The 20,101-nt window shown below is 42.1% G+C and overlaps 2 protein-coding genes across 3 annotated transcripts; both read left to right on the forward strand.

Moving 5' to 3' along the window:
* Positions 1-521: 521 nt before the first annotated feature.
* Positions 522-10,897, forward strand: LOC100373235 (alpha-tocopherol transfer protein-like). Its single transcript, XM_002739915.4, has 4 exons — positions 522-991; positions 7,411-7,604; positions 7,719-7,829; positions 10,625-10,897. The coding sequence occupies exons 1-4, from the start codon at positions 613-615 to the stop codon at positions 10,880-10,882; spliced, it is 942 nt and encodes a 313-aa protein (XP_002739961.1). The 5' UTR covers positions 522-612; the 3' UTR covers positions 10,883-10,897.
* Positions 10,898-15,082: 4,185 nt separating this feature from the next.
* Positions 15,083-19,857, forward strand: LOC100373384 (alpha-tocopherol transfer protein-like). 2 transcript variants are annotated; one of them, XM_002739916.4, is made up of 5 exons: positions 15,141-15,637; positions 16,627-16,737; positions 17,300-17,493; positions 17,625-17,735; positions 19,360-19,857. In XM_002739916.4, the coding sequence occupies exons 1-5, from the start codon at positions 15,259-15,261 to the stop codon at positions 19,615-19,617; spliced, it is 1,053 nt and encodes a 350-aa protein (XP_002739962.1). In that variant the 5' UTR covers positions 15,141-15,258; the 3' UTR covers positions 19,618-19,857. The 2 variants fall into 2 exon arrangements, with proteins under 2 accessions (XP_077869746.1, XP_002739962.1); XM_078013620.2 differs by lacking the exon at positions 16,627-16,737 and having other exon boundaries at positions 15,083-15,637.
* Positions 19,858-20,101: the final 244 nt, after the last annotated feature.

The raw sequence follows: 20,101 nt of genomic DNA on the forward strand, positions 1-20,101 counted from the left end.
TGTTGTTGTTTAATGTCCACATTCAGTAACTCGAATTTAATTAACAGCGAGTTAACGTAACTTCGAGTTACGGCAACGTAGATTGTTGTTATATTATTGTTGAAACATTCTTTCATTTTTGACCACACAATATGCTTGCTTGTTTCACATATGCTAAATAGATTCGCGGCTTATAAATGTTCATTAATATCGACGATGAAATATCGACGTTAATGTTTCTAGTTATTGTCCAGGATTCTGTTTGGAATATTAAGTCTCATAGAGCAAAGGCATATTCATTAGCACCAATATATCTGACAAACTTTGTCTTGCCTGCAGTTTCGCCCATCGGTTCAATATTGAATGATACTTTGGCCAGGATGTACCTATTTTTGGTCTTGTGCGTGTGGTAATGAACTGCGACATACTTGTGAAACCATGACTGACACAAGGTCAACGGCATATAAAGGGCGCCACCTATGTTTCTCCGCAAACTATATGGTAACAATACCCTTACTTTACTTAATGTGAGCGCATGCGCTTTACAGCTTCCTATGACACTGAACCCATTTCGTGACATCGTTACCTATTTACTCCTGATGATCAAATCGTCTCTGTACTTGTAGAGCAATAATGACGGATTTACCGCGACAACCTTACGTGTGTAAACTCAGTGCCACAATGCAGGAAAAGGCAAAACGAGAGCTGAATGAAGACCCCAGTACTAGGAACGCGAAAATTGACGAATTGAGAGCCAGATTTAAAAAGGAACGACCCGAAATCAAGCTACCCCCCGAAGACGCCTTCCTTGTACGTTTCCTCCGATGTAAGAAATTTGATGTCGATCGCGCCTTTAAGATGCTCGTGCATTATTACGAAGTTCGCCGAAAATACCCGGAGTTGTACAGCAACTATCGACCATCGGCGTACAGGCAAATATATGAACAAGAAATAGAGGCTATGTTACCAGCTAAAGATAAAAGTGGAAGAGCAGTGATTGTTTTTTCAATAAGTGAGTATGAGTCAAATGATCACGTGACATCGGCACATGGAGTGCGTGTGATATCTTGGGCTGTAAATCAAGTGTGTCAGTTCTAACATTTCAATAAGATTTCATATAATCAGAAATCATAACGCGACAGCAAACGTGAGTTCAATAAAACAGTAACGATGACTTTGATGGCAATTAGGTGAAAGGTCATACGAGGTCCGAGTCAACTCATCAGGTGTATACCCATTATTTGCTGAACTTCAAAAATCAAAACACAAAAACAACTTATTTTGAAATAAATTGCAAAACGTACTTTTGTCATTGTAGTCTGAATTTACCATGACAACGATTCGAGCTGGCTTCTCAACAGAACGTTTTAAACTAGGGGCACACGCTACTGAAAAAATATAATTACCATAACAATGAACACAATCGATGATAAACATCTTATATCGCTTTGTACATTATTCACTACGCTAAGTACAGTGTTCTGGGTGACTGTCACTGTATGTATGCCACACAAACACTAATGCGCATGTGCAATAGTAAACGTACTAAGCCAATTAGTGCACATGCGCATATAGCAAGTGAACGTATCACGCCAGTCAGTGGACATGCTTAGATAGCCAGTGAACGTACCACGCCAGTCAGTGGACATGCGCAATAGCCAGTGAACGTACCACGACAGTCAGTGGACATGCGCAGATAGCCAATGAACGTACCAAGCCAACCAGTGGACATGCGCAGATTGCCAGTGAACTAACCAAGCCAATTAGTGACATGCGCAAATAGCCAAGGAATGTACCACGCCAGTCAGTGGACATGCGCAGATAGCCAGTGAACGTATTAAGTCTATCAGTGGACATGTGCAAATAGCCAGTGAACGTACCAAGCCAGTCAGTGCACATACGCAGATAGCCAGTGAACGTACCAAGCCAGTCAGTGGACATGCGTAGATAGCCAGTGAACGTACCAAGCCAGTCAGTGGACATGCGCAGATAGCTAGTGAACGTACCACGCCAGTCAGTGAACATGCGCAGATAGCTAGTGAACGTACCACACCAGTCAGTGGACATGCGCGGATAAACAGTGACTGTACCACACCAGTCAGTGGACATGCGCAATAGCCAGTGAACGTACCATGCCAGTCAGTAGAGATGCGCAGATAGCCAATGAACGTACCACGCCAGTCAGTGGACATGCGCAGATAGCCAATGAACGTATCAAGTCAGTCAGTGGACATGCGCAGATAGCCAGTGAACGTACCACGCCAGTCAGTGGACATGCGCAATAGCCAGTGAACGTACCACGCCAGTCAGTGGACATTCACAGATAGCCAATGAACGTACCACGCCAGTCAGTGGACATGCGCAGATAGCCAATGAACGTACCAAGTCAGTCAGTGGACATGCGCAGATAGCCAGTGAACGTACCACGCCAGTCAGTGGACATGCGCAAATAGCCAATGAACGTACCACGCCAATCAGTTGACATGCGCAGATAGACAATGAATGTACCACGCCAGTCAGTGGACATGCGCAATAGCCAGTGAACGTACCACGCCAGTCAGTGGACATTTGCAGATAGCCAATGAACGTACCAAGCCAATCAGTGGACATTCGCAGATAGCCAATGAACGTACCACGCCAGTCAGTGGACATGCGCAGATAGCCAATGAACGTACCAAGTCAGTCAGTGGACATGCGCAGATAGCCAGTGAACGTACCACGCCAGTCAGTGGACATGCGCAAATAGCCAATGAACGTACCACGCCAATCAGTTGACATGCGCAGATAGACAATGAATGTACCATGCCAGTCAGTGGACATGCGCAATAGCCAGTGAACGTACCACGCCAGTCAGTGGACATTTGCAGATAGCCAATGAACATACCAAGCCAATCAGTGGACATGTGCAGATAGCCAGTGAACGTACCAAGCCAATTAGTGGACATGCGCAGATAGCTAGTGAACATACCACGCCAGTCAGTGGACATGCGCAGATAGCCAGTGAACGTAGTAGGCCTATCAGTGGACATGCTCAAATAGCCATTGAACGTACCATGTCAGTCAGTGGACATGCGCAGATAGCCAATGAACATTCCACGCCAGTCAGTGGACATGCGCAGATAGCCAATGAACGTACCACGCCAGTCAGTGGACATGCGCAGATAGCCAATGAACGTACCAAGCTAATCAGTGGACATGCGCAGATATCCAGTGGACGTACCACGCCAGTTAGTGGACATACGTAGATAGCAAGTGGACGTACCACGCCAGTCAGTGGACATGCTTAGATAGCCAGTGAACGTACCATGCCAGTCAGTGGACATGCGCAATAGCCAGTGAACGTACCACGACAGTCAGTGGACATGCGCAGATAGCCAATGAACGTACCAAGCCAACCAGTGGACATGCACAGATTGCCAGTGAACTAACCAAGCCAATTAGTGACATGCGCAAATAGCCAAGGAATGTACCACGCCAGTCAGTGGACATGCGCAGATAGCCAGTGAACGTATTAAGTCTATCAGTGGACATGTGCAAATAGCCAGTGAACGTACCAAGCCAGTCAGTGCACATACGCAGATAGCCAGTGAACGTACCAAGCCAGTCAGTGGACATGCGTAGATAGCCAGTGAACGTACCAAGCCAGTCAGTGGACATGCGCAGATAGCTAGTGAACGTACCACGCCAGTCAGTGAACATGCGCAGATAGCTAGTGAATGTACCACACCAGTCAGTGGACATGCGCGGATAAACAGTGACTGTACCACACCAGTCAGTGGACATGCGCAATAGCCAGTGAACGTACCATGCCAGTCAGTAGAGATGCGCAGATAGCCAATGAACGTACCACGCCAGTCAGTGGACATGCGCAGATAGCCAATGAACGTATCAAGTCAGTCAGTGGACATGCGCAGATAGCCAGGGAACGTACCACGCCAGTCAGTGGACATGCGCAATAGCCAGTGAACGTACCACGCCAGTCAGTGGACATTCACAGATAGCCAATGAACGTACCACGCCAGTCAGTGGACATGCGCAGATAGCCAATGAACGTACCAAGTCAGTCAGTGGACATGCGCAGATAGCCAGTGAACGTACCACGCCAGTCAGTGGACATGCGCAAATAGCCAATGAACGTACCACGCCAATCAGTTGACATGCGCAGATAGACAATGAATGTACCACGCCAGTCAGTGGACATGCGCAATAGCCAGTGAACGTACCACGCCAGTCAGTGGACATTTGCAGATAGCCAATGAACGTACCAAGCCAATCAGTGGACATTCGCAGATAGCCAATGAACGTACCACGCCAGTCAGTGGACATGCGCAGATAGCCAATGAACGTACCAAGTCAGTCAGTGGACATGCGCAGATAGCCAGTGAACGTACCACGCCAGTCAGTGGACATGCGCAAATAGCCAATGAACGTACCACGCCAATCAGTTGACATGCGCAGATAGACAATGAATGTACCATGCCAGTCAGTGGACATGCGCAATAGCCAGTGAACGTACCACGCCAGTCAGTGGACATTTGCAGATAGCCAATGAACGTACCAAGCCAATCAGTGGACATGTGCAGATAGCCAGTGAACGTACCAAGCCAATTAGTGGACATGCGCAGATAGCTAGTGAACGTACCACGCCAGTCAGTGGACATGCGCAGATAGCCAGTGAACGTAGTAGGCCTATCAGTGGACATGCTCAAATAGCCAGTGAACGTACCATGTCAGTCAGTGGACATGCGCAGATAGCCAATGAACATTCCACGCCAGTCAGTGGACATGCGCAGATACCCAATGAACGTACCACGCCAGTCAGTGGACATGCGCAGATAGCCAATGAACGTACCAAGCCAGTCAGTGGACATGCACAGATAGCCAGTGAACGTACCACGCCAGTCAGTGGACATGCGCAGATAGCCAGTGAACGTACCACGCCAGTTAGTGGACATGCGCAGATAGCCAATGAACGTACCACGCCAGTCAGTGGACATGCGCAAATAGCCAGTGAACGTACCAAGCCAGTCAGTGGACATGCGCAGATAAGCCAATGAACGTTCCACGCCAGTCAGTGGACATGCGCAGATAGCCAATGAACGTACCACGCCAGTCAGTGGACATGCGCAAATAGCCAGTGAACGTACCAAGCCAGTCAGTGGACATGCGCAGATAGCCAATGAACGTACCACGCCAGTCAGTGGACATGCGCAGATAGCCAATGAACGTACCAAGTCAGTCAGTGGACATGCGCAGATAGCCAGTGAACGTACCACGCCAGTCAGTGGACATGCGCAAATAGCCAATGAACGTACCACGCCAATCAGTTGACATGCGCAGATAGACAATGAATGTACCATGCCAGTCAGTGGACATGCGCAATAGCCAGTGAACGTACCACGCCAGTCAGTGGACATTTGCAGATAGCCAATGAACGTACCAAGCCAATCAGTGGACATGTGCAGATAGCCAGTGAACGTACCAAGCCAATTAGTGGACATGCGCAGATAGCTAGTGAACGTACCACGCCAGTCAGTGGACATGCGCAGATAGCCAGTGAACGTAGTAGGCCTATCAGTGGACATGCTCAAATAGCCAGTGAACGTACCATGTCAGTCAGTGGACATGCGCAGATAGCCAATGAACATTCCACGCCAGTCAGTGGACATGCGCAGATAGCCAATGAACGTACCACGCCAGTCAGTGGACATGCGCAGATAGCCAATGAATGTACCAAGCCAGTCAGTGGACATGCACAGATAGCCAGTGAACGTACCACGCCAGTCAGTGGACATGCGCAGATAGCCAGTGAACGTACCACGCCAGTCAGTGGACATGCGCAGATAGCCAATGAACGTACCACGCCAGTCAGTGGACATGCGCAAATAGCCAGTGAACGTACCAAGCCAGTCAGTGGACATGCGCAGATAAGCCAATGAACGTTCCACGCCAGTCAGTGGACATGCGCAGATAGCCAATGAACGTACCACGCCAGTCAGTGGACATGCGCAAATAGCCAGTGAACGTACCAAGCCAGTCAGTGGACATGCGCAGATAGCCAATGAACGTACCAAGTCAGTCAGTGGACATGCGCAGATAGCCAGTGAACGTATTATGCCTATCAGTGGACATGCGCAGATAGCCAGTGAACGTACCAAGCCAGTCAGTGGACATGCACAGATAGCCAGTGAACGTACCACGCCTGTCAGTGGACATGCGCAGATAGCCAGTGAACGTATTAGGCCAATCAGTGGACATGCTCAAATAGCCAGTGAACGTACCATGCCAGTCAGTGGACATGCGCAGATAGCCAATGAACGTACCACGCCAGTCAGTGGACATGCGCAGATAGCCAATGAACGTGCCAAGTCAGTCAGTGGACATGCGCAGATAGCCAATGAACGTACCACGCCAATCAGTGGACATGCGCAGCTAGCCAGTGAACGTATTAGGCCTATCAGTGGACATGCTCAAATAGCCAGTGAACGTACCATGCCAGTCAGTGGACATGCGCAGATAGCCAATGAACGTACCACGCCAGTCAGTGGACATGCGCAGATAGCCAATGAACGTACCACGCCAGTCAGTGGACATGCGCAGATAGCCAATGAACGTACCACGCCAGTCAGTGGACATGCGCAGATAGCCAATGAACGTACCACGCCAGTCAGTGGACATGCGCAGATAGCCAATGAACGTACCACGCCAGTCAGTGGACATGCGCAGATAGCCAATGAACGTGCCAAGTCAGTCAGTGGACATGCGCAGATAGCCAGTGAACGTATTAGGCCTATCAGTGGACATGCTCAAATAGCCAGTGAACGTACCAAGCCAGTCAGTGGACATGCGCAGATAGCCAATGAACGTACCACGCCAGTCAGTGGACATGCGCAGATAGCCAATGAACGTACCAAGTCAGTCAGTGGACATGCGCAGATAGCCAGTGAACGTATTAAGCCTATCAGTGGACATGCACAAATAGCCAGTGAACGTACCAAGCCAGTCAGTGGACATGCGCAGATAGCCAGTGAACGTACCACGCCAGTCAGTGGACATGCGCAGATAGCCAGTGAACGTACCACGCCAGTCAGTGGACATGCGCAAATAGCCAGTGAACGTATTAAGCTAATCATTTTTTTTTCAACAAAATATTATGTTATGGGAGTGTAAAAGTGGCGAAAGCCGAGTTTCTTTCTTGGTAATTCGGATTTTGACATTTATACACTATCCCAATGTAATATTTATTGAAAAAATGAACAAAGGATTGTATGCAAGTCTAAGTTAATCTGGCAGTGCATTGCTATTTCTCTATTTGAACAGTTACGATAGAGTTGTCACGTGACATTTATTTTGATACTCACAATAACTGACATTACTTATGGTCATAGCAATAATTACTAATTTCATAACATGTTCATTTTATGTCATCAGGTAAATGGGACCCTGACAGATATGATCCAGACTTGATTACGGCTGCAATTTTAATTGTGATGGAAAAAATAATCGAGGACGAAGAAGTCCAAGTGAACGGTGTTGTGTTTGTAGGTGACTACGAGGGTTTGACAATGAGACATATTTTAAAAATGGGACCAGCCCAGGCCAAAAAACAGATGGATTGCATGATGGTGAGTCACGTGATATTGCAAAATTGTTATTCGTGACGCATACATGATATCTGCATGGACAACACAATTTATATATATTTCATAGAGAATATTATTTTTTTGGTCTCAATTCAGTACTGCAACCCCATGAGATTCAAAGCAATTCACATTATAAGGCAGCCTCAGATACTGGACATATTGTTATCGATGTTTAAACCACTCATGTCGGCAAAGTTACTTAAAAGGGTAAGTGATATTGTGTGTAAATTGTATTTACAGGGACTTCCACTGCCATAGGACCTATATCCTTCACTATACGTACAATCTATGTTAAGGGAGCTGTCCCTGCTATTGGGGACATTACTTATGGGGGACGCCCCTGCTGTCAGTGGCGGCCGCCCAGCCAAACCCTATTAATGGCACTGTCCCTGCTATGGGAGTTATTTCTGGTATGGGTGTTGTTCCTAATATAAGAGCCATTTCGGCTATGGGCGATGTTCCTACTATGAACGCCATCCCTGTCGAGGGTGCTGTCCCTAATGTGGGAGCCATTCCTGCTTCGTGGAGTGCCACCCCTGTTTTTGGTGCAGTCCCTGAACGTCACTGCTAAGGAAGACATCTATTTTATCGGTCCCATCCCTGTCAAGAGTGCCGCCCCTTCTATGGAAACCATCCCTGCTGTGGGTACAGTCCCCACTATGGGAGTCGTTCCTGCTTTGAGTGCCATCGCTGCTATGAGAGACATCTAAGGGTACCGCCCGGCTATGGTAGCCGCCCTCCTATGGGTGCCATCTCCACTATAGGAGCCATCCCTGCTATGGATGTTGTTCCTGCTACGGACGCTGTTTCTAATATGGGAACCTTCTCTGCTATGCCATTTTCGAGTCTGGATTATATTAATTGTAGGGGTTCCCATTGTAATGGAGATCGTACTAGCACTTGCGTAATAGGATTGAAACATAATGTACACATATCTTACTGAACAACGAGGAGATTACTAGTAGTTCTACATTTTCCCTAGTAGTTTTCCAAGTCTCTGAGGATAATAGTTGTCCCTGTATTACAGATTCTAATCGTATATTTGGTCCTAAGGGAGATGTTAACGGCACATTTCATTGCTATCACAGTCTATGCAGCACGCCCTCTGTAGTTAGACTCGTGTTTTGATTATTCACCAAGGAGATCCTAAGTTGAGTGGGCCTATTATGCCGTGTTCACGTATCATTATGTTGAAGACAACCTCGGCAGTATATAACTGGTATTTATCCATTTTAACTAGATGGTACCTGTGACAAGGTAAATTATATGGTGAAGTACTATGGTGTGGTAGAATCGCCAAACGTAATACAATGGCCAAAATAAAGTACCGTCACCGACCTTTTGGTTGGGTTCTTTACCCCAAAATACACAATATAAATAATGTATAGATATATTGATATTGATATATGATCATACACAGTAATGTCAGGGTAGAACATTGGGATATAACACGCACACCGGTAACAAACATGAACGCACTATATTTAATACAGAATAATCTTAAGTAATATTCGTAATGTAAATCACAATATTTGATCATAAATAATTAAAGCAACAATTACATTAATATTCAAATGCAAATAACCATGGTTAATGTCCTAAAAAACATAATCAGTACATAATTTGTAAATACAAGTAAATAAAGTGTGTCGTTCCTATTATTGTTGCCGTCCCAGAAAAAAATGCCGCCCCTGTTATGGGTGCAGTTTCTGTATTGGTGTCGACCTTACTATGGGCGCCATTCTCGCTAAGGGTGCCGTTCCTATGATTGGTGCCCTGCACTAGATGCCGTATCTGCTATGGGTACCATCCCTGCTATGGGTACCGTCGCTGCTATGGGTACCGTATCTTCTATGGTTACCGTCCATGCTATGGGTACCGTTCCTGCTATGGGTACCGTCCCTGCTATGGGTGCCGTCCCTGCTATGGGTATCTTCCCTGCTATGGGTACCGTCCCTGCTATGGGTATCTTCCCTGCTATGGGTACCGTCCCTGCTATGGGTATCTTCCCTGCTATGGGTACCGTCCCTGCTATTGGTATCTTCCCTGCTATGGGTGTCGTCCCTGCTATTGGTACCGTTCCTGCTATGGGTACCGTCCCTGCTATGGGTACCGTCCCTGCTATGGGTATCTTCCCTGCTATAGGTACTGTCCCTGCTATGGGTATCTTCCCTGCTATGGGTACCGTCCCTGCTATGGGTATCTTCCCTGTTATGGGTGTCGTCCCTGCTATTGGTACCATCCCTGCTATGGGTGTCGTCCCTGGTATGGGTACCGTCTCTGCTATGGGTATCTTCCCTGCTATGGGTACCGTCCATGCTATTGGTACCGTCCCTGCTATGGTTACCGTCCCTGCTATGGGTGTTGTCCATGCTATGGGTACCGTTCCTGCTATGGGTACTGTCCATGCTATGGGTATCTTCCCTGCTATGGGTACCGTCCATGCTATGGGTACCGTTCCTGCTATGGGTACCATTCCTGCTATGGGTACTGTGCCTGCTATGGGTATCTTCCCTGCTATGGGTACCGTCCCTGCTATGGGTATCTTCCCTGCTATGGGTACCGTCCCTGCTATGAGTGTCTTCCCTGCTATGGTTACCGTCCCTGCTATGGGTGTCGTCCCTGCTATGGGTACCGTCCCTGCTATGGTTACCGTCCCTGCTATGGGAAACATTTCATTTCCAGAAGATGACTCCCTCATCACTGAACTCGTAGCCCGGAAGTGAACGAATTTGAAAATCATAGAATATATAGATTTTTGCCATACTCTTCTTTTATCTCATCTTTCGCAGCAAGTACTGGTGTAATGACAAGCTCGAATGATCTAATAACAATGAAAAATATCACAAAAATGTTGTTTTATATATCATATATACAAAGAAGATCTTTGTACCGAACACTATATATAAATAAATGTGGACTAATAATATAAACATTATATATGTGTCCATTTCTACTTTCAATCCGCTGTCTCAAGTCATATTGCTGTTTTTTTTATTTAGTATCACTTTCATGGTGAGGAGTATGGTACCCTGCACGAGCATGTGCCATCGTCTATTCTTCCCCCCGATTTTGGTGGACAGTTTATGGATTTTGACTGGATGGAATGGCACAATGATCTGATGAAATGTGACGCTGAATTTGAATATCGGAATCAGTTTGGCATCCCCGAAGCCAACGATATACTTGGTGGAGCCACCCAGGGAGTGGATGCCGTAGGCGGTATAGCCGGCTCATTCAAAAAAATAAGTGTAGATTAAACACATCGTATTTCACATTGCTTTTGTGACTTGATTTATTGTGAATAATGCCAATTCCAGTTTGATAGATCGATGTTTGGTGTCAATGGTTATATATTTTGTAGAACAATAGATATTTGTTTGTGCGAGGTCTCACATCCGGTTTGAAAAGCTTAACAAAGTATTCAGAGTTCCCCACCCCTTGGTTGTACCATGCCTCACCCAGGCCATAAGAAAGAAGTAACATTTTTAAATTCAGGGCCCAACACTTTTTACCCCTTTCTGCTTCATGGTACTGAAACATGTAACATAAATATACCAGTCTGTGTCGGGGTAATGATAAAATGCGAAGCCAGTACTTAATAATCCTAATAAGTCTAAACGTTTTAATAGTAAACCTACCTAACTCCCCCTTATAGCCAAATTTGGTGCATTATGATAGACTTTCAATATAAATCGACAGAATTTGTTTTGTATAATTTCAACTTGATTGCCATTGTGAAAGCCCCAGACTTCACTAGCGTACATTAAAATTGGTAGGATTTTAACATCAAAGATTTTAAATGCAATATTTACATCAATACCGTCAAATTGCGAAATACTTTTCTTAATCGCAAACAACGATCCTGACGCTTTTTTGGCCAAACTAGACTGGGCATAGTTCCAAAGCCCAGAACTCGACAATACTATACCCAAATAATTATAATAAGAAACGGCTTCTAGTTTATGTCCTGAAATCCACCATTGCTCAGTTGATTTCAATCTGCCCCCACGCCTAAATACCATCACTTTAGATTTATCAATATTAACTTTTAGTCTCCATTTATTTGCATATAGATCCAAATTATTCAGAAGACGTTGTAAACCCATAATGGAAGAGCTAAAAACTGTCAAATCGTCTGCAAATAACAAATACAATAATTTTATAGGCGTTATATAAACCCCGGCGTGGCTATGTTGTATTGATTCGCCAAGATCATTTACAAAGAGAGAGAAAAGGAGTGGCGATAAATCACTGCCTTGTTGGACTCCTACTTCACATTTGAACAATTCAGAAATACCTACTGGGGAGCGAACACATGCCCTGATATCTTGGTACATGGACTTCAATACTTTAAATAGTTTGCCACCCATTCCCGATTTTGTTAGTTTATAAAAGAGTAAGGTGTTGTTAATCCTATCAAATGTCTTTTCAAAACCTATAAATGCCCAGTATAATTTACTTCCTAATTACAAATAACGATCAATAATGGTCGATAAAACGAATAGATTGTCAACTGATGAATAATTTTTACGGAAACCAGCCTGTTCTTCCACTGTAGGATAGTGCAAGTTCACCCAATTAAGCAGACGATTATATATAATATCACTGAAAACTGTTGTAATCGAAGGCAATAATGTAATACCTCTATAGTTATTAACTGAATCTCTTTCACCCTTCTCATAGACAGGAATAATTAAACCATGCACCCATTGTGGAGGGAATATACCAGTATTAAGTATTGTATTGAAAAGTTTAACAAGTAATTGTTTAAATATCATAGGAATATGCTTAAATATTTCCGGCAATAAACCATCAATACCAGCTGTCTTATTTGCATTTAACCGACTAAGGGCATGTTCCAATTCCACAATTGTAATGGCTTGATCTAAAATCTGATAGTAGTCAATAACTGCATTTGACTCTGGCAAAATTAATAAATTATTAAGATAGTCTTGAACTTCTTCTAAAAACATGTTACTTTCATTCCCATAATTCAAATCTGTACTCGCAAAGAGTTGAGAAAAATAAACATGCCATGCGCTTGGTTGGATTTTTGTAGATGAGCCACTTTTCTTACTATTTAATAAATTCCAAAATTCCTTTGTATTCTGATTGTTTTCAGAGATGTAAACTTCACGTTTTTTGAGATTGTTAAATAATATCTTTTTGTCCCTTAGCAATATACGATAATTATTTCTGTGAGTAATATAGTTTTCAAGATTAACAACAGATCTACAATTTCGAAACTGATTTAGGGCTTTTCTGGTCTGTTGCTTCATATATTTGCAGTAATCGTCGAACCAATTACTTTTCTTATCAAACTTTCTTATAGTCTGTGGCAATTTACATTTACGTTTCATGCCATCATCCGCGTTAAATAACAAATCAGATAAAATATTAGCAGCTTCAATAGTATTTCCCATATTTGCTAAAGTGTGAAATCTTTCTACCAAGAGCTTTGCAGTTTCTCCTTTCCAAAATGTGTGGAATTGATCCTTTTTTGATACATTCCAATTATATCTAGTAAAAATACTGCCCTCAACTGAGGATTCGTTCTCATTTTGGGTTAGAGTTTTCAGTGTAAATGTTATTGGTAAGTGGTCAGAATCGGGTCTATTAACTATGGAACAATCACTACACAGTTCAAAATTGTCATAACATGTTAGGACGTAAACAATTACACTGGCAAATGCAGAATTTAAGTGTATCACGCATAGAAGTGTACTTTTCCAATAAAGTATTTATGAATGAACATCTTTATTGAAATCGTAATAAAGTTACATAGAAAATCAATTGAATCAGAAATATTCGACAATTAAACTATACAAAAAACTGTGCATTATCAAAATATTGATTATTTTGTATTTTCAGGAAGCTGGTAACTTTTGTCTTTTTTGTTTCGAAACATTTATAGATTAAACTTGCTAGTTCTATCATAGTTTTAAAAAACGATGTCACAAATTAATCTGATATTAGCTTCTAGGCCACAGTCTGTTATGGAAGTTTCTATTTCATTTTTGTATAATTTACAGTTTAAAGGAAAACATATTTTATTCTCTAGTTTATTTCTATGGCAAACATGGCATTATTTGTCACTATCAATATTTGAATAGCGACCTACTTCAATGTTTAGGATGTTGGCACGTATTGTCAATTTTGTCAGAGCAGCGTGTTGATCGGGATTTGTAATTATCGTCAGATAAGCTCCAATTAAGCGGTCACCTTACATCTTCTTGTGCGTGTTAACTTGTTTTTATGATTTTTGATTTGATTATCATTATGCATCGATTGTTTATTTGTATTTTCGAAAATCCTTTTTCCCTGTAATGTTATTCAGTTGAGTGTATTAATTTTGTCTTGTAACATTGCTGTTTCTAGTTGTCGTCAATGTTAAGATATAATTTAATTAGGTGTTTGACACTTGAGACCAAATTTTTGATATTTGACTTATACGGATATGTGTCCTTGATGTTATAACGATATTCCATCATTTTGGTATCACTTTATACTTTCATTGGCGTATCTACTTTCACTAAATATTTACAGAATTCAATATGTAGTTTTGCCATGGGTTACGTAAAGTTTTTGAAAAAAGTAGTCATGCATTATAATGTCTCTGCCCAGAATGCACTGGAATAGGCTATGACTGGATTGACTAAACAGTTAAAGATTTTAAGATCGGTTTCTATGGGTATATGATTTAGTTAACTTTCAAGTTTTATGTATGTTAATTCCAAGGTAAGTATAGGAGGATACCCTTTTCAATTATTTTTCATTAATATTAAATTTAAGTTTGTTTAGGATTTTACCATATTTATTGATAATTGTTTTTCGATTTCGAGATATTTATGTCTAGTCTATACTCTTTACAGTATTTGTAAATAGAGTTTACAAAGCGTTGTAGACCTTAGTAGTAGCTGTCTTTTTCTTTATTGGTTTGGTCTTACACTGTGATAAATGTTGTTACAGTCTTGTATCGTGCTGTGATGATAATAGGTATAACTTTGTGGTTCCTGTATTGAATTTGCAGGCGGAAAAATCCATTTGTTGTTTAAAGACATCGACTATTTCATTTGGATTTATGGTGGTAATAATCTATATTGATATATTATTGGTGACGAGGCCAGCCAGAGTAATGTTTAACTTTCAACCATGATGGATGTATATGTACATTTAATTTCGAAGATTTGTTTTTTTCTTAATATTACCGTATTGCTAGATTTTTCAATCTGGTTTCAATGTTATTAGTGTTTATCATACACTCACTCCAGTGAGTGTGTTTGTTTGTTTGTTTGTTTGCATGGTACTTGATTCCAAGTCGTACCGTCTCGCGCGTGAATAGCTTTCGCTGCTGTCTGTTATATTGCCCTCAACGAACTCCCGTAGCAGAGTCACAATAGCGCAACGACAAGAAGCTGGGACAGAGTCTAGAACGCCACTTGTGTCATTGTGAGACAAAGACACGTGTGGCAAAATACGATAATAGTATAGGCTTTACTTGTACTACGTAATGTGTGCGCATGCCCTTTAAGACTTACCGCCAACGCGTTTTGCAAAACTTTCAATAAGGAAGATATCGATACCTATTCCTACCTGTTGATCACATCGTCGTCTCTGTACTTGTAGAGCAATAATGACGGATTTACCGCGACAACCCTACGTGTGTAAACTCAGTGCCACAATGCAGGAAAAGGCAAAACGAGAGCTGAATGAAGACCCCAGTACTAGGAACGCGAAAATTGACGAATTGAGAGCCAGATTTAAAAAGGAACGACCCGAAATCAAGCTACCCCCCGAAGACGCCTTCCTTGTACGTTTCCTCCGATGTAAGAAATTTGATGTCGATCGCGCCTTTAAGATGCTCGTGCATTATTACGAAGTTCGCCGAAAATACCCGGAGTTGTACAGCAACTATCGACCATCGGCGTACAGGCAAATATATGAACAAGAAATAGAGGCTATGTTACCAGCTAAAGATAAAAGTGGAAGAGCAGTGATTGTTTTTTCAATAAGTGAGTATGAGTCAAATGATCACATGACATTGGCACATGAAGTGCTATTATCATGATTTATATTTCAGTCAGTTTGACAGTGGTTGCCATGACATATACTGATAAAGGTTAATGACAAGACCAGATGGCGAGCTGGTCGAAATCAACCAAAAACATCTTATGACTCTGCAGTTTTTAAGATACAAGACAGTAGCTGTAATTCTAAACCAATGTTGTTTGCGATTTTAACTAAGGTAGTATCTTTGTGGAATGTTAGTGCGAGATTATTACCCCATCAATATTAGTTAGTGTTGACAATGTTTTCTCTAGACAGCTTGACGAGTAATTAATTGATTATGATGTGTAAAACTTTCATGTGATTGGTTGTTTGTTGGAAGGCAAGGCCTTGGAGTCTCTTATACTGATTGTAATTGGTTAAGGGGTGACAAGAAAAAAAGATGGATTTAATGCTGTCTCGGGTGAAAACCAGGGACTTGGCAGAGAATCGTTTTGGGAACATGAACGAAGCTTGTGTGTGTCTTTTGTTAGCCTAGCGTGGAAACGACCGAATCCCGGTTACCTAAGTGAATGGTTTTTAACCATCAAAAATACCTATCACACTATCATAATGATGGCAATGCACTTACAATTCCTTTATTAAAGGTCACGATACAGCAGCTGAATTGGGCGTATCGTCTCCAACACATAAATACTATGTGAAATTGCAAATACTTACTTGTCTAATTGTAGTCTAAATTTCCCACATACCAAGTCAAGCAGTCTGTGTACATTCGAGTTTTTCTTTGTTTCAATGAACTAATAAGTGCTACGAAAACATTATTATTATCCTAGCCGTATCATCCAAGATGAAAGAAAAAAGGTATATTAAGGGAAAAATGTTTGTCGTTGTTGTTGATAATTGTTAATGTGTGCACAATAACTTTACTAATTCTATTCCAAACTTCATCAAACCTAGTCACCTAATTCATCAGTATGAAATCTTTCCTTAGTGCGAACGACATATGTCCTGTGTGATCAACTAAAACAAGCTATGGATACAGTAGAGCGGTGTATGGAAGTGGTTGTTGCAAGAGAGGGCCTACAGCGGGTGCAGCAACCCTGTGAGTTTATTTCTGGGGGCCTATTGCAGACATTAGAATTGTAAAGGGAGTCTATTTGCCTCCCGCGCGGGCCGGCTTTAGAAGGTGAAAAACACCCCCTTTCCCTGCTAAATTTGGAATGCTCATGGGGTAGTAACGGCATATATATAGTGATCCCCCGGGGTGAAAATATCTTGCAATAATTGAGAAAGTAGTAGTCATAATCTGATAAAAATTTGACTGTTTCTACTTGACTGATTACTGGTGACACACATTCAAAGGTGACTCGTCCCAGTGATGTATGCGTTCAATGAAGTAAATCTATCTCAGTCAATAATACATTTATTTGTTGATGTGTGTGTTTTGCGTCGTTTGATCATTGCAATAAAAGATAGTGTTCGAGGTAAACTTCGGGAATACGCTATTTCTCTGTACAGTTACGACAGGATTGTCACGTGCCTTTTTATTTGCCTGAAATATTCATATCTTTCCTATTTACTTCAAATATTAAAGTATGATTCCTTATGATCACAATAACAATAGTTGCTAACTTCACAGTAACATGCCCATTTTATTTCATCAGGTAAATGGGACCCTGACAGATATGATCCAGACTTGATTACGGCTGCATTTTCGATTGCGATGGAAAAAATAATCGAGGACGAAGAAGTCCAAGTGAACGGTGTTGTGTTTGTAGGTGACTACGAAGGGTTGACAATGAGACATATTTTAAAAATGGGACCAACACAGGCCAAAAAACAGATGGATTGCATGATGGTTAGTCACGTGATATTAAATATTTAAGAATTGTGGTGGGTTTATGTTATTTGTTTGTATGGATGGATGAAGACAATGGTACATTTCATATGAATAATTAAATATATTGTTTGTTTGTTTCCTCAATTCAGAACTCCAATCCCATGAGATTCAAAGCAAATCACATTATAAGGCAGCCCGAGATAATGGACACCTTGTTTTTAATATTTAAGCCATTCATGTCAGCAAAGTTGATTGAAAGGGTAAGTGATACTGTTTGTCTTTGGTTGCAATGGGAGCTGTCTTACCCAGACCAGCAACTTTGCTAGGGCAAACATTCCCGCTATATGTGATAACCGATCCTGCTATGGGAGCCTTCACTGTCATGACAGCAGTATCTTTTATGAGTGATATTCCTGCTTTGGGAGCCTTCACTGTCATGACATCAGTATCTTCTATGAGTGATATTCCTGCTTTGGGAGCCTTCACTGTCATGACAGCAGTATCTTCTATGAGTGATATTCCTGCTTTAGGAGCCTTCACTGTCGTGACAGCAGTATCTTCTATGAGTGATATTCCTGCTTTGGGAGCCTTCACTGTCATGACAGCAGTATCTTCTATGAGTGATATTCCTGCTTTGGGAGCCTTCGCTGTCATGACAGCAGTATCTTCTATGAGTGATATTCCTGCTTTGGGAGCCTTCACTGTCATGACAGCAGTATCTTCTATGAGTGATATTCCTGCTATGGGAGCCTTCACTGTCATGACAGCAGTATCTTCTATGAGTGATATTCCTGCTATGGGAGCCTTCACTGTCATGACAGCTGTATCTTCTATGAGTGATACTCCTGCTTTGGGAGCCTTCACTGTTATGACAGCAGTATCTTCTATGAGTGATGTTCCTGCTTTGGGAGCCTTCACTGTCATGACAGCAGTATCTTCTATGAGTGATATTCCTGCTATGGGAGCTTTCACTGTCATGACAGCTGTATCTTTTATGAGTGATATTCCTGCTTTGGGAGCCTTCACTGTCATGACAGCAGTATCTTCTATGAGTGATATTCCTGCTATGGGAGCCTTCACTGTCATGACAGCAGTATCTTCTATGAGTGATATTCCTGCTTTGGGAGCCTTCACTGTCATGACAGCAGTATCTTCTATGAGTGATATTCCTGCTTTGGGAGCCTTCACTGTCATGACAGCTGTATCTTCTATGAGTGATATTCCTGCTATGGGAGCCTTCACTGTCATGACAGCAGTATCTTCTATGAGTGATATTCCTGCTTTGGGAGCCTTCACTGTCATGACAGCAGTATCTTCTATGAGTGATATTCCTGCTTTGGGAGCCTTCACTGCCATGACAGTAGTATCTTCTATGAGTGATACTCCTGCTATGGGTGTTGTCCTGCTATCTGTTGTCATATATGCAATGGGCGCTGTTCTTGCTAAGAGAGCCGTTTCTGCCATTGGTACGGTACCTGCTATGGAAGTCATTTCAGCTGCCGGTAGCCGTTCCTGCTATGGGTGCCATTTATGTTGTTTATGCTGTCCTTACCATGGAACTACGAATGACATCTTTTTATGGGTGATCAACCATCCCTCTATGAATGATGTATCTACTATGGAAATCATCCATATTATGGGAGCCGAATGTATGATTATTTATCAATATTATCTTTCACAACATGTATCGATTGTTGACAAACTCAAACAAGGCGAAATAAATGTCTTCCAAAATATTATTTTTTATATATCATATATTCAGTTATATTGGCACTGCACACTATATATAGATAGATTTGCACTGATAATATAAGACGATATTTGTGTTCACTCCTACTGTGCATACGGTGTTTCTTGACTTGCGTTGTATTTATCGTCCTTCAGCATCACTTTCATGGTCAGGAGTACGGCACCCTGCATGAGCATGTGCCATCGTCTATTCTTCCTCCAGAGTTCGGTGGACAGTTCATGGATTTTGACTGGATGGAATGGTTCAAGAATCTGATGAAGTGTGACGCTGAATTTGAATATCGGAATCAGTTTGGCATCCCTGAAGCCAACGACATACTTGGTGGGTCTACCCAGGGAGTTGATGCTCTAGGTGGTATATCCGGCTCGTTCAAAAAAATAAGTGTAGATTAAACACTTCGTATTTCAATATCGATTTTAATACAAATATTTTTTTGTGATTTGTATTTTATTTGTCCGAATTACTGTGAATAATGCCAATTCCAGTTCGATGGACAGATATTTTGTGTCATTGATTATATATTTTGAAAAACAATATTCTTGAATACTTCATCCGGTTTCTCATCCGGTTAGATAAACCGGTGTAAAAACAGTTTCAGAAAATAATAAATGACGGCTATATTATAATTAAAACGTGATATACATATGAATTTATGTTAAGTTCAAATTTGACGTATAAATGGCACTTATACGTGAACTTTACCAACGAAGTAGTAAATCGGTTCAATTTGCACGAGATAAGTCCACTTAGATTCAATCTCATTGGATGTATATGCCATGGGCAAAGCTGACCACTGGGATACCCCAATTCTAGTGAGTGGTTATGTTAAGGACGTGGCTAAGGAATAGAATACATCCAATTCAGTGGGTGTATATG

The sequence above is a fragment of the Saccoglossus kowalevskii genome, chromosome 14, assembly GCF_978046115.1.
Source record: "Saccoglossus kowalevskii chromosome 14, keSacKowa6.1, whole genome shotgun sequence".
Lineage (NCBI taxonomy): Eukaryota > Metazoa > Hemichordata > Enteropneusta > Harrimaniidae > Saccoglossus > Saccoglossus kowalevskii.

What these genes read in the sequence shown, in the direction of transcription:
- LOC100373384 (XM_002739916.4), top strand. Translation starts at nt 15,259, where the DNA reads ATGACGGATTTACCGCGACAACCCTACGTGTGTAAACTCAGTGCCACA. An exon ending in ACAGCGGGTGCAGCAACCCT is followed by an intron (nt 16,738 to 17,299) that starts GTGAGTTTATTT and finishes TTATTTCATCAG; the next exon opens with GTAAATGGGACCCTGACAGA. An exon ending in CAGCAAAGTTGATTGAAAGG is followed by an intron (nt 17,736 to 19,359) that starts GTAAGTGATACT and finishes ATCGTCCTTCAG; the next exon opens with CATCACTTTCATGGTCAGGA.
- LOC100373235 (XM_002739915.4), top strand. Translation starts at nt 613, where the DNA reads ATGACGGATTTACCGCGACAACCTTACGTGTGTAAACTCAGTGCCACA. An exon ending in AGTGATTGTTTTTTCAATAA is followed by an intron (nt 992 to 7,410) that starts GTGAGTATGAGT and finishes TTATGTCATCAG; the next exon opens with GTAAATGGGACCCTGACAGA. An exon ending in AACAGATGGATTGCATGATG is followed by an intron (nt 7,605 to 7,718) that starts GTGAGTCACGTG and finishes GTCTCAATTCAG; the next exon opens with TACTGCAACCCCATGAGATT.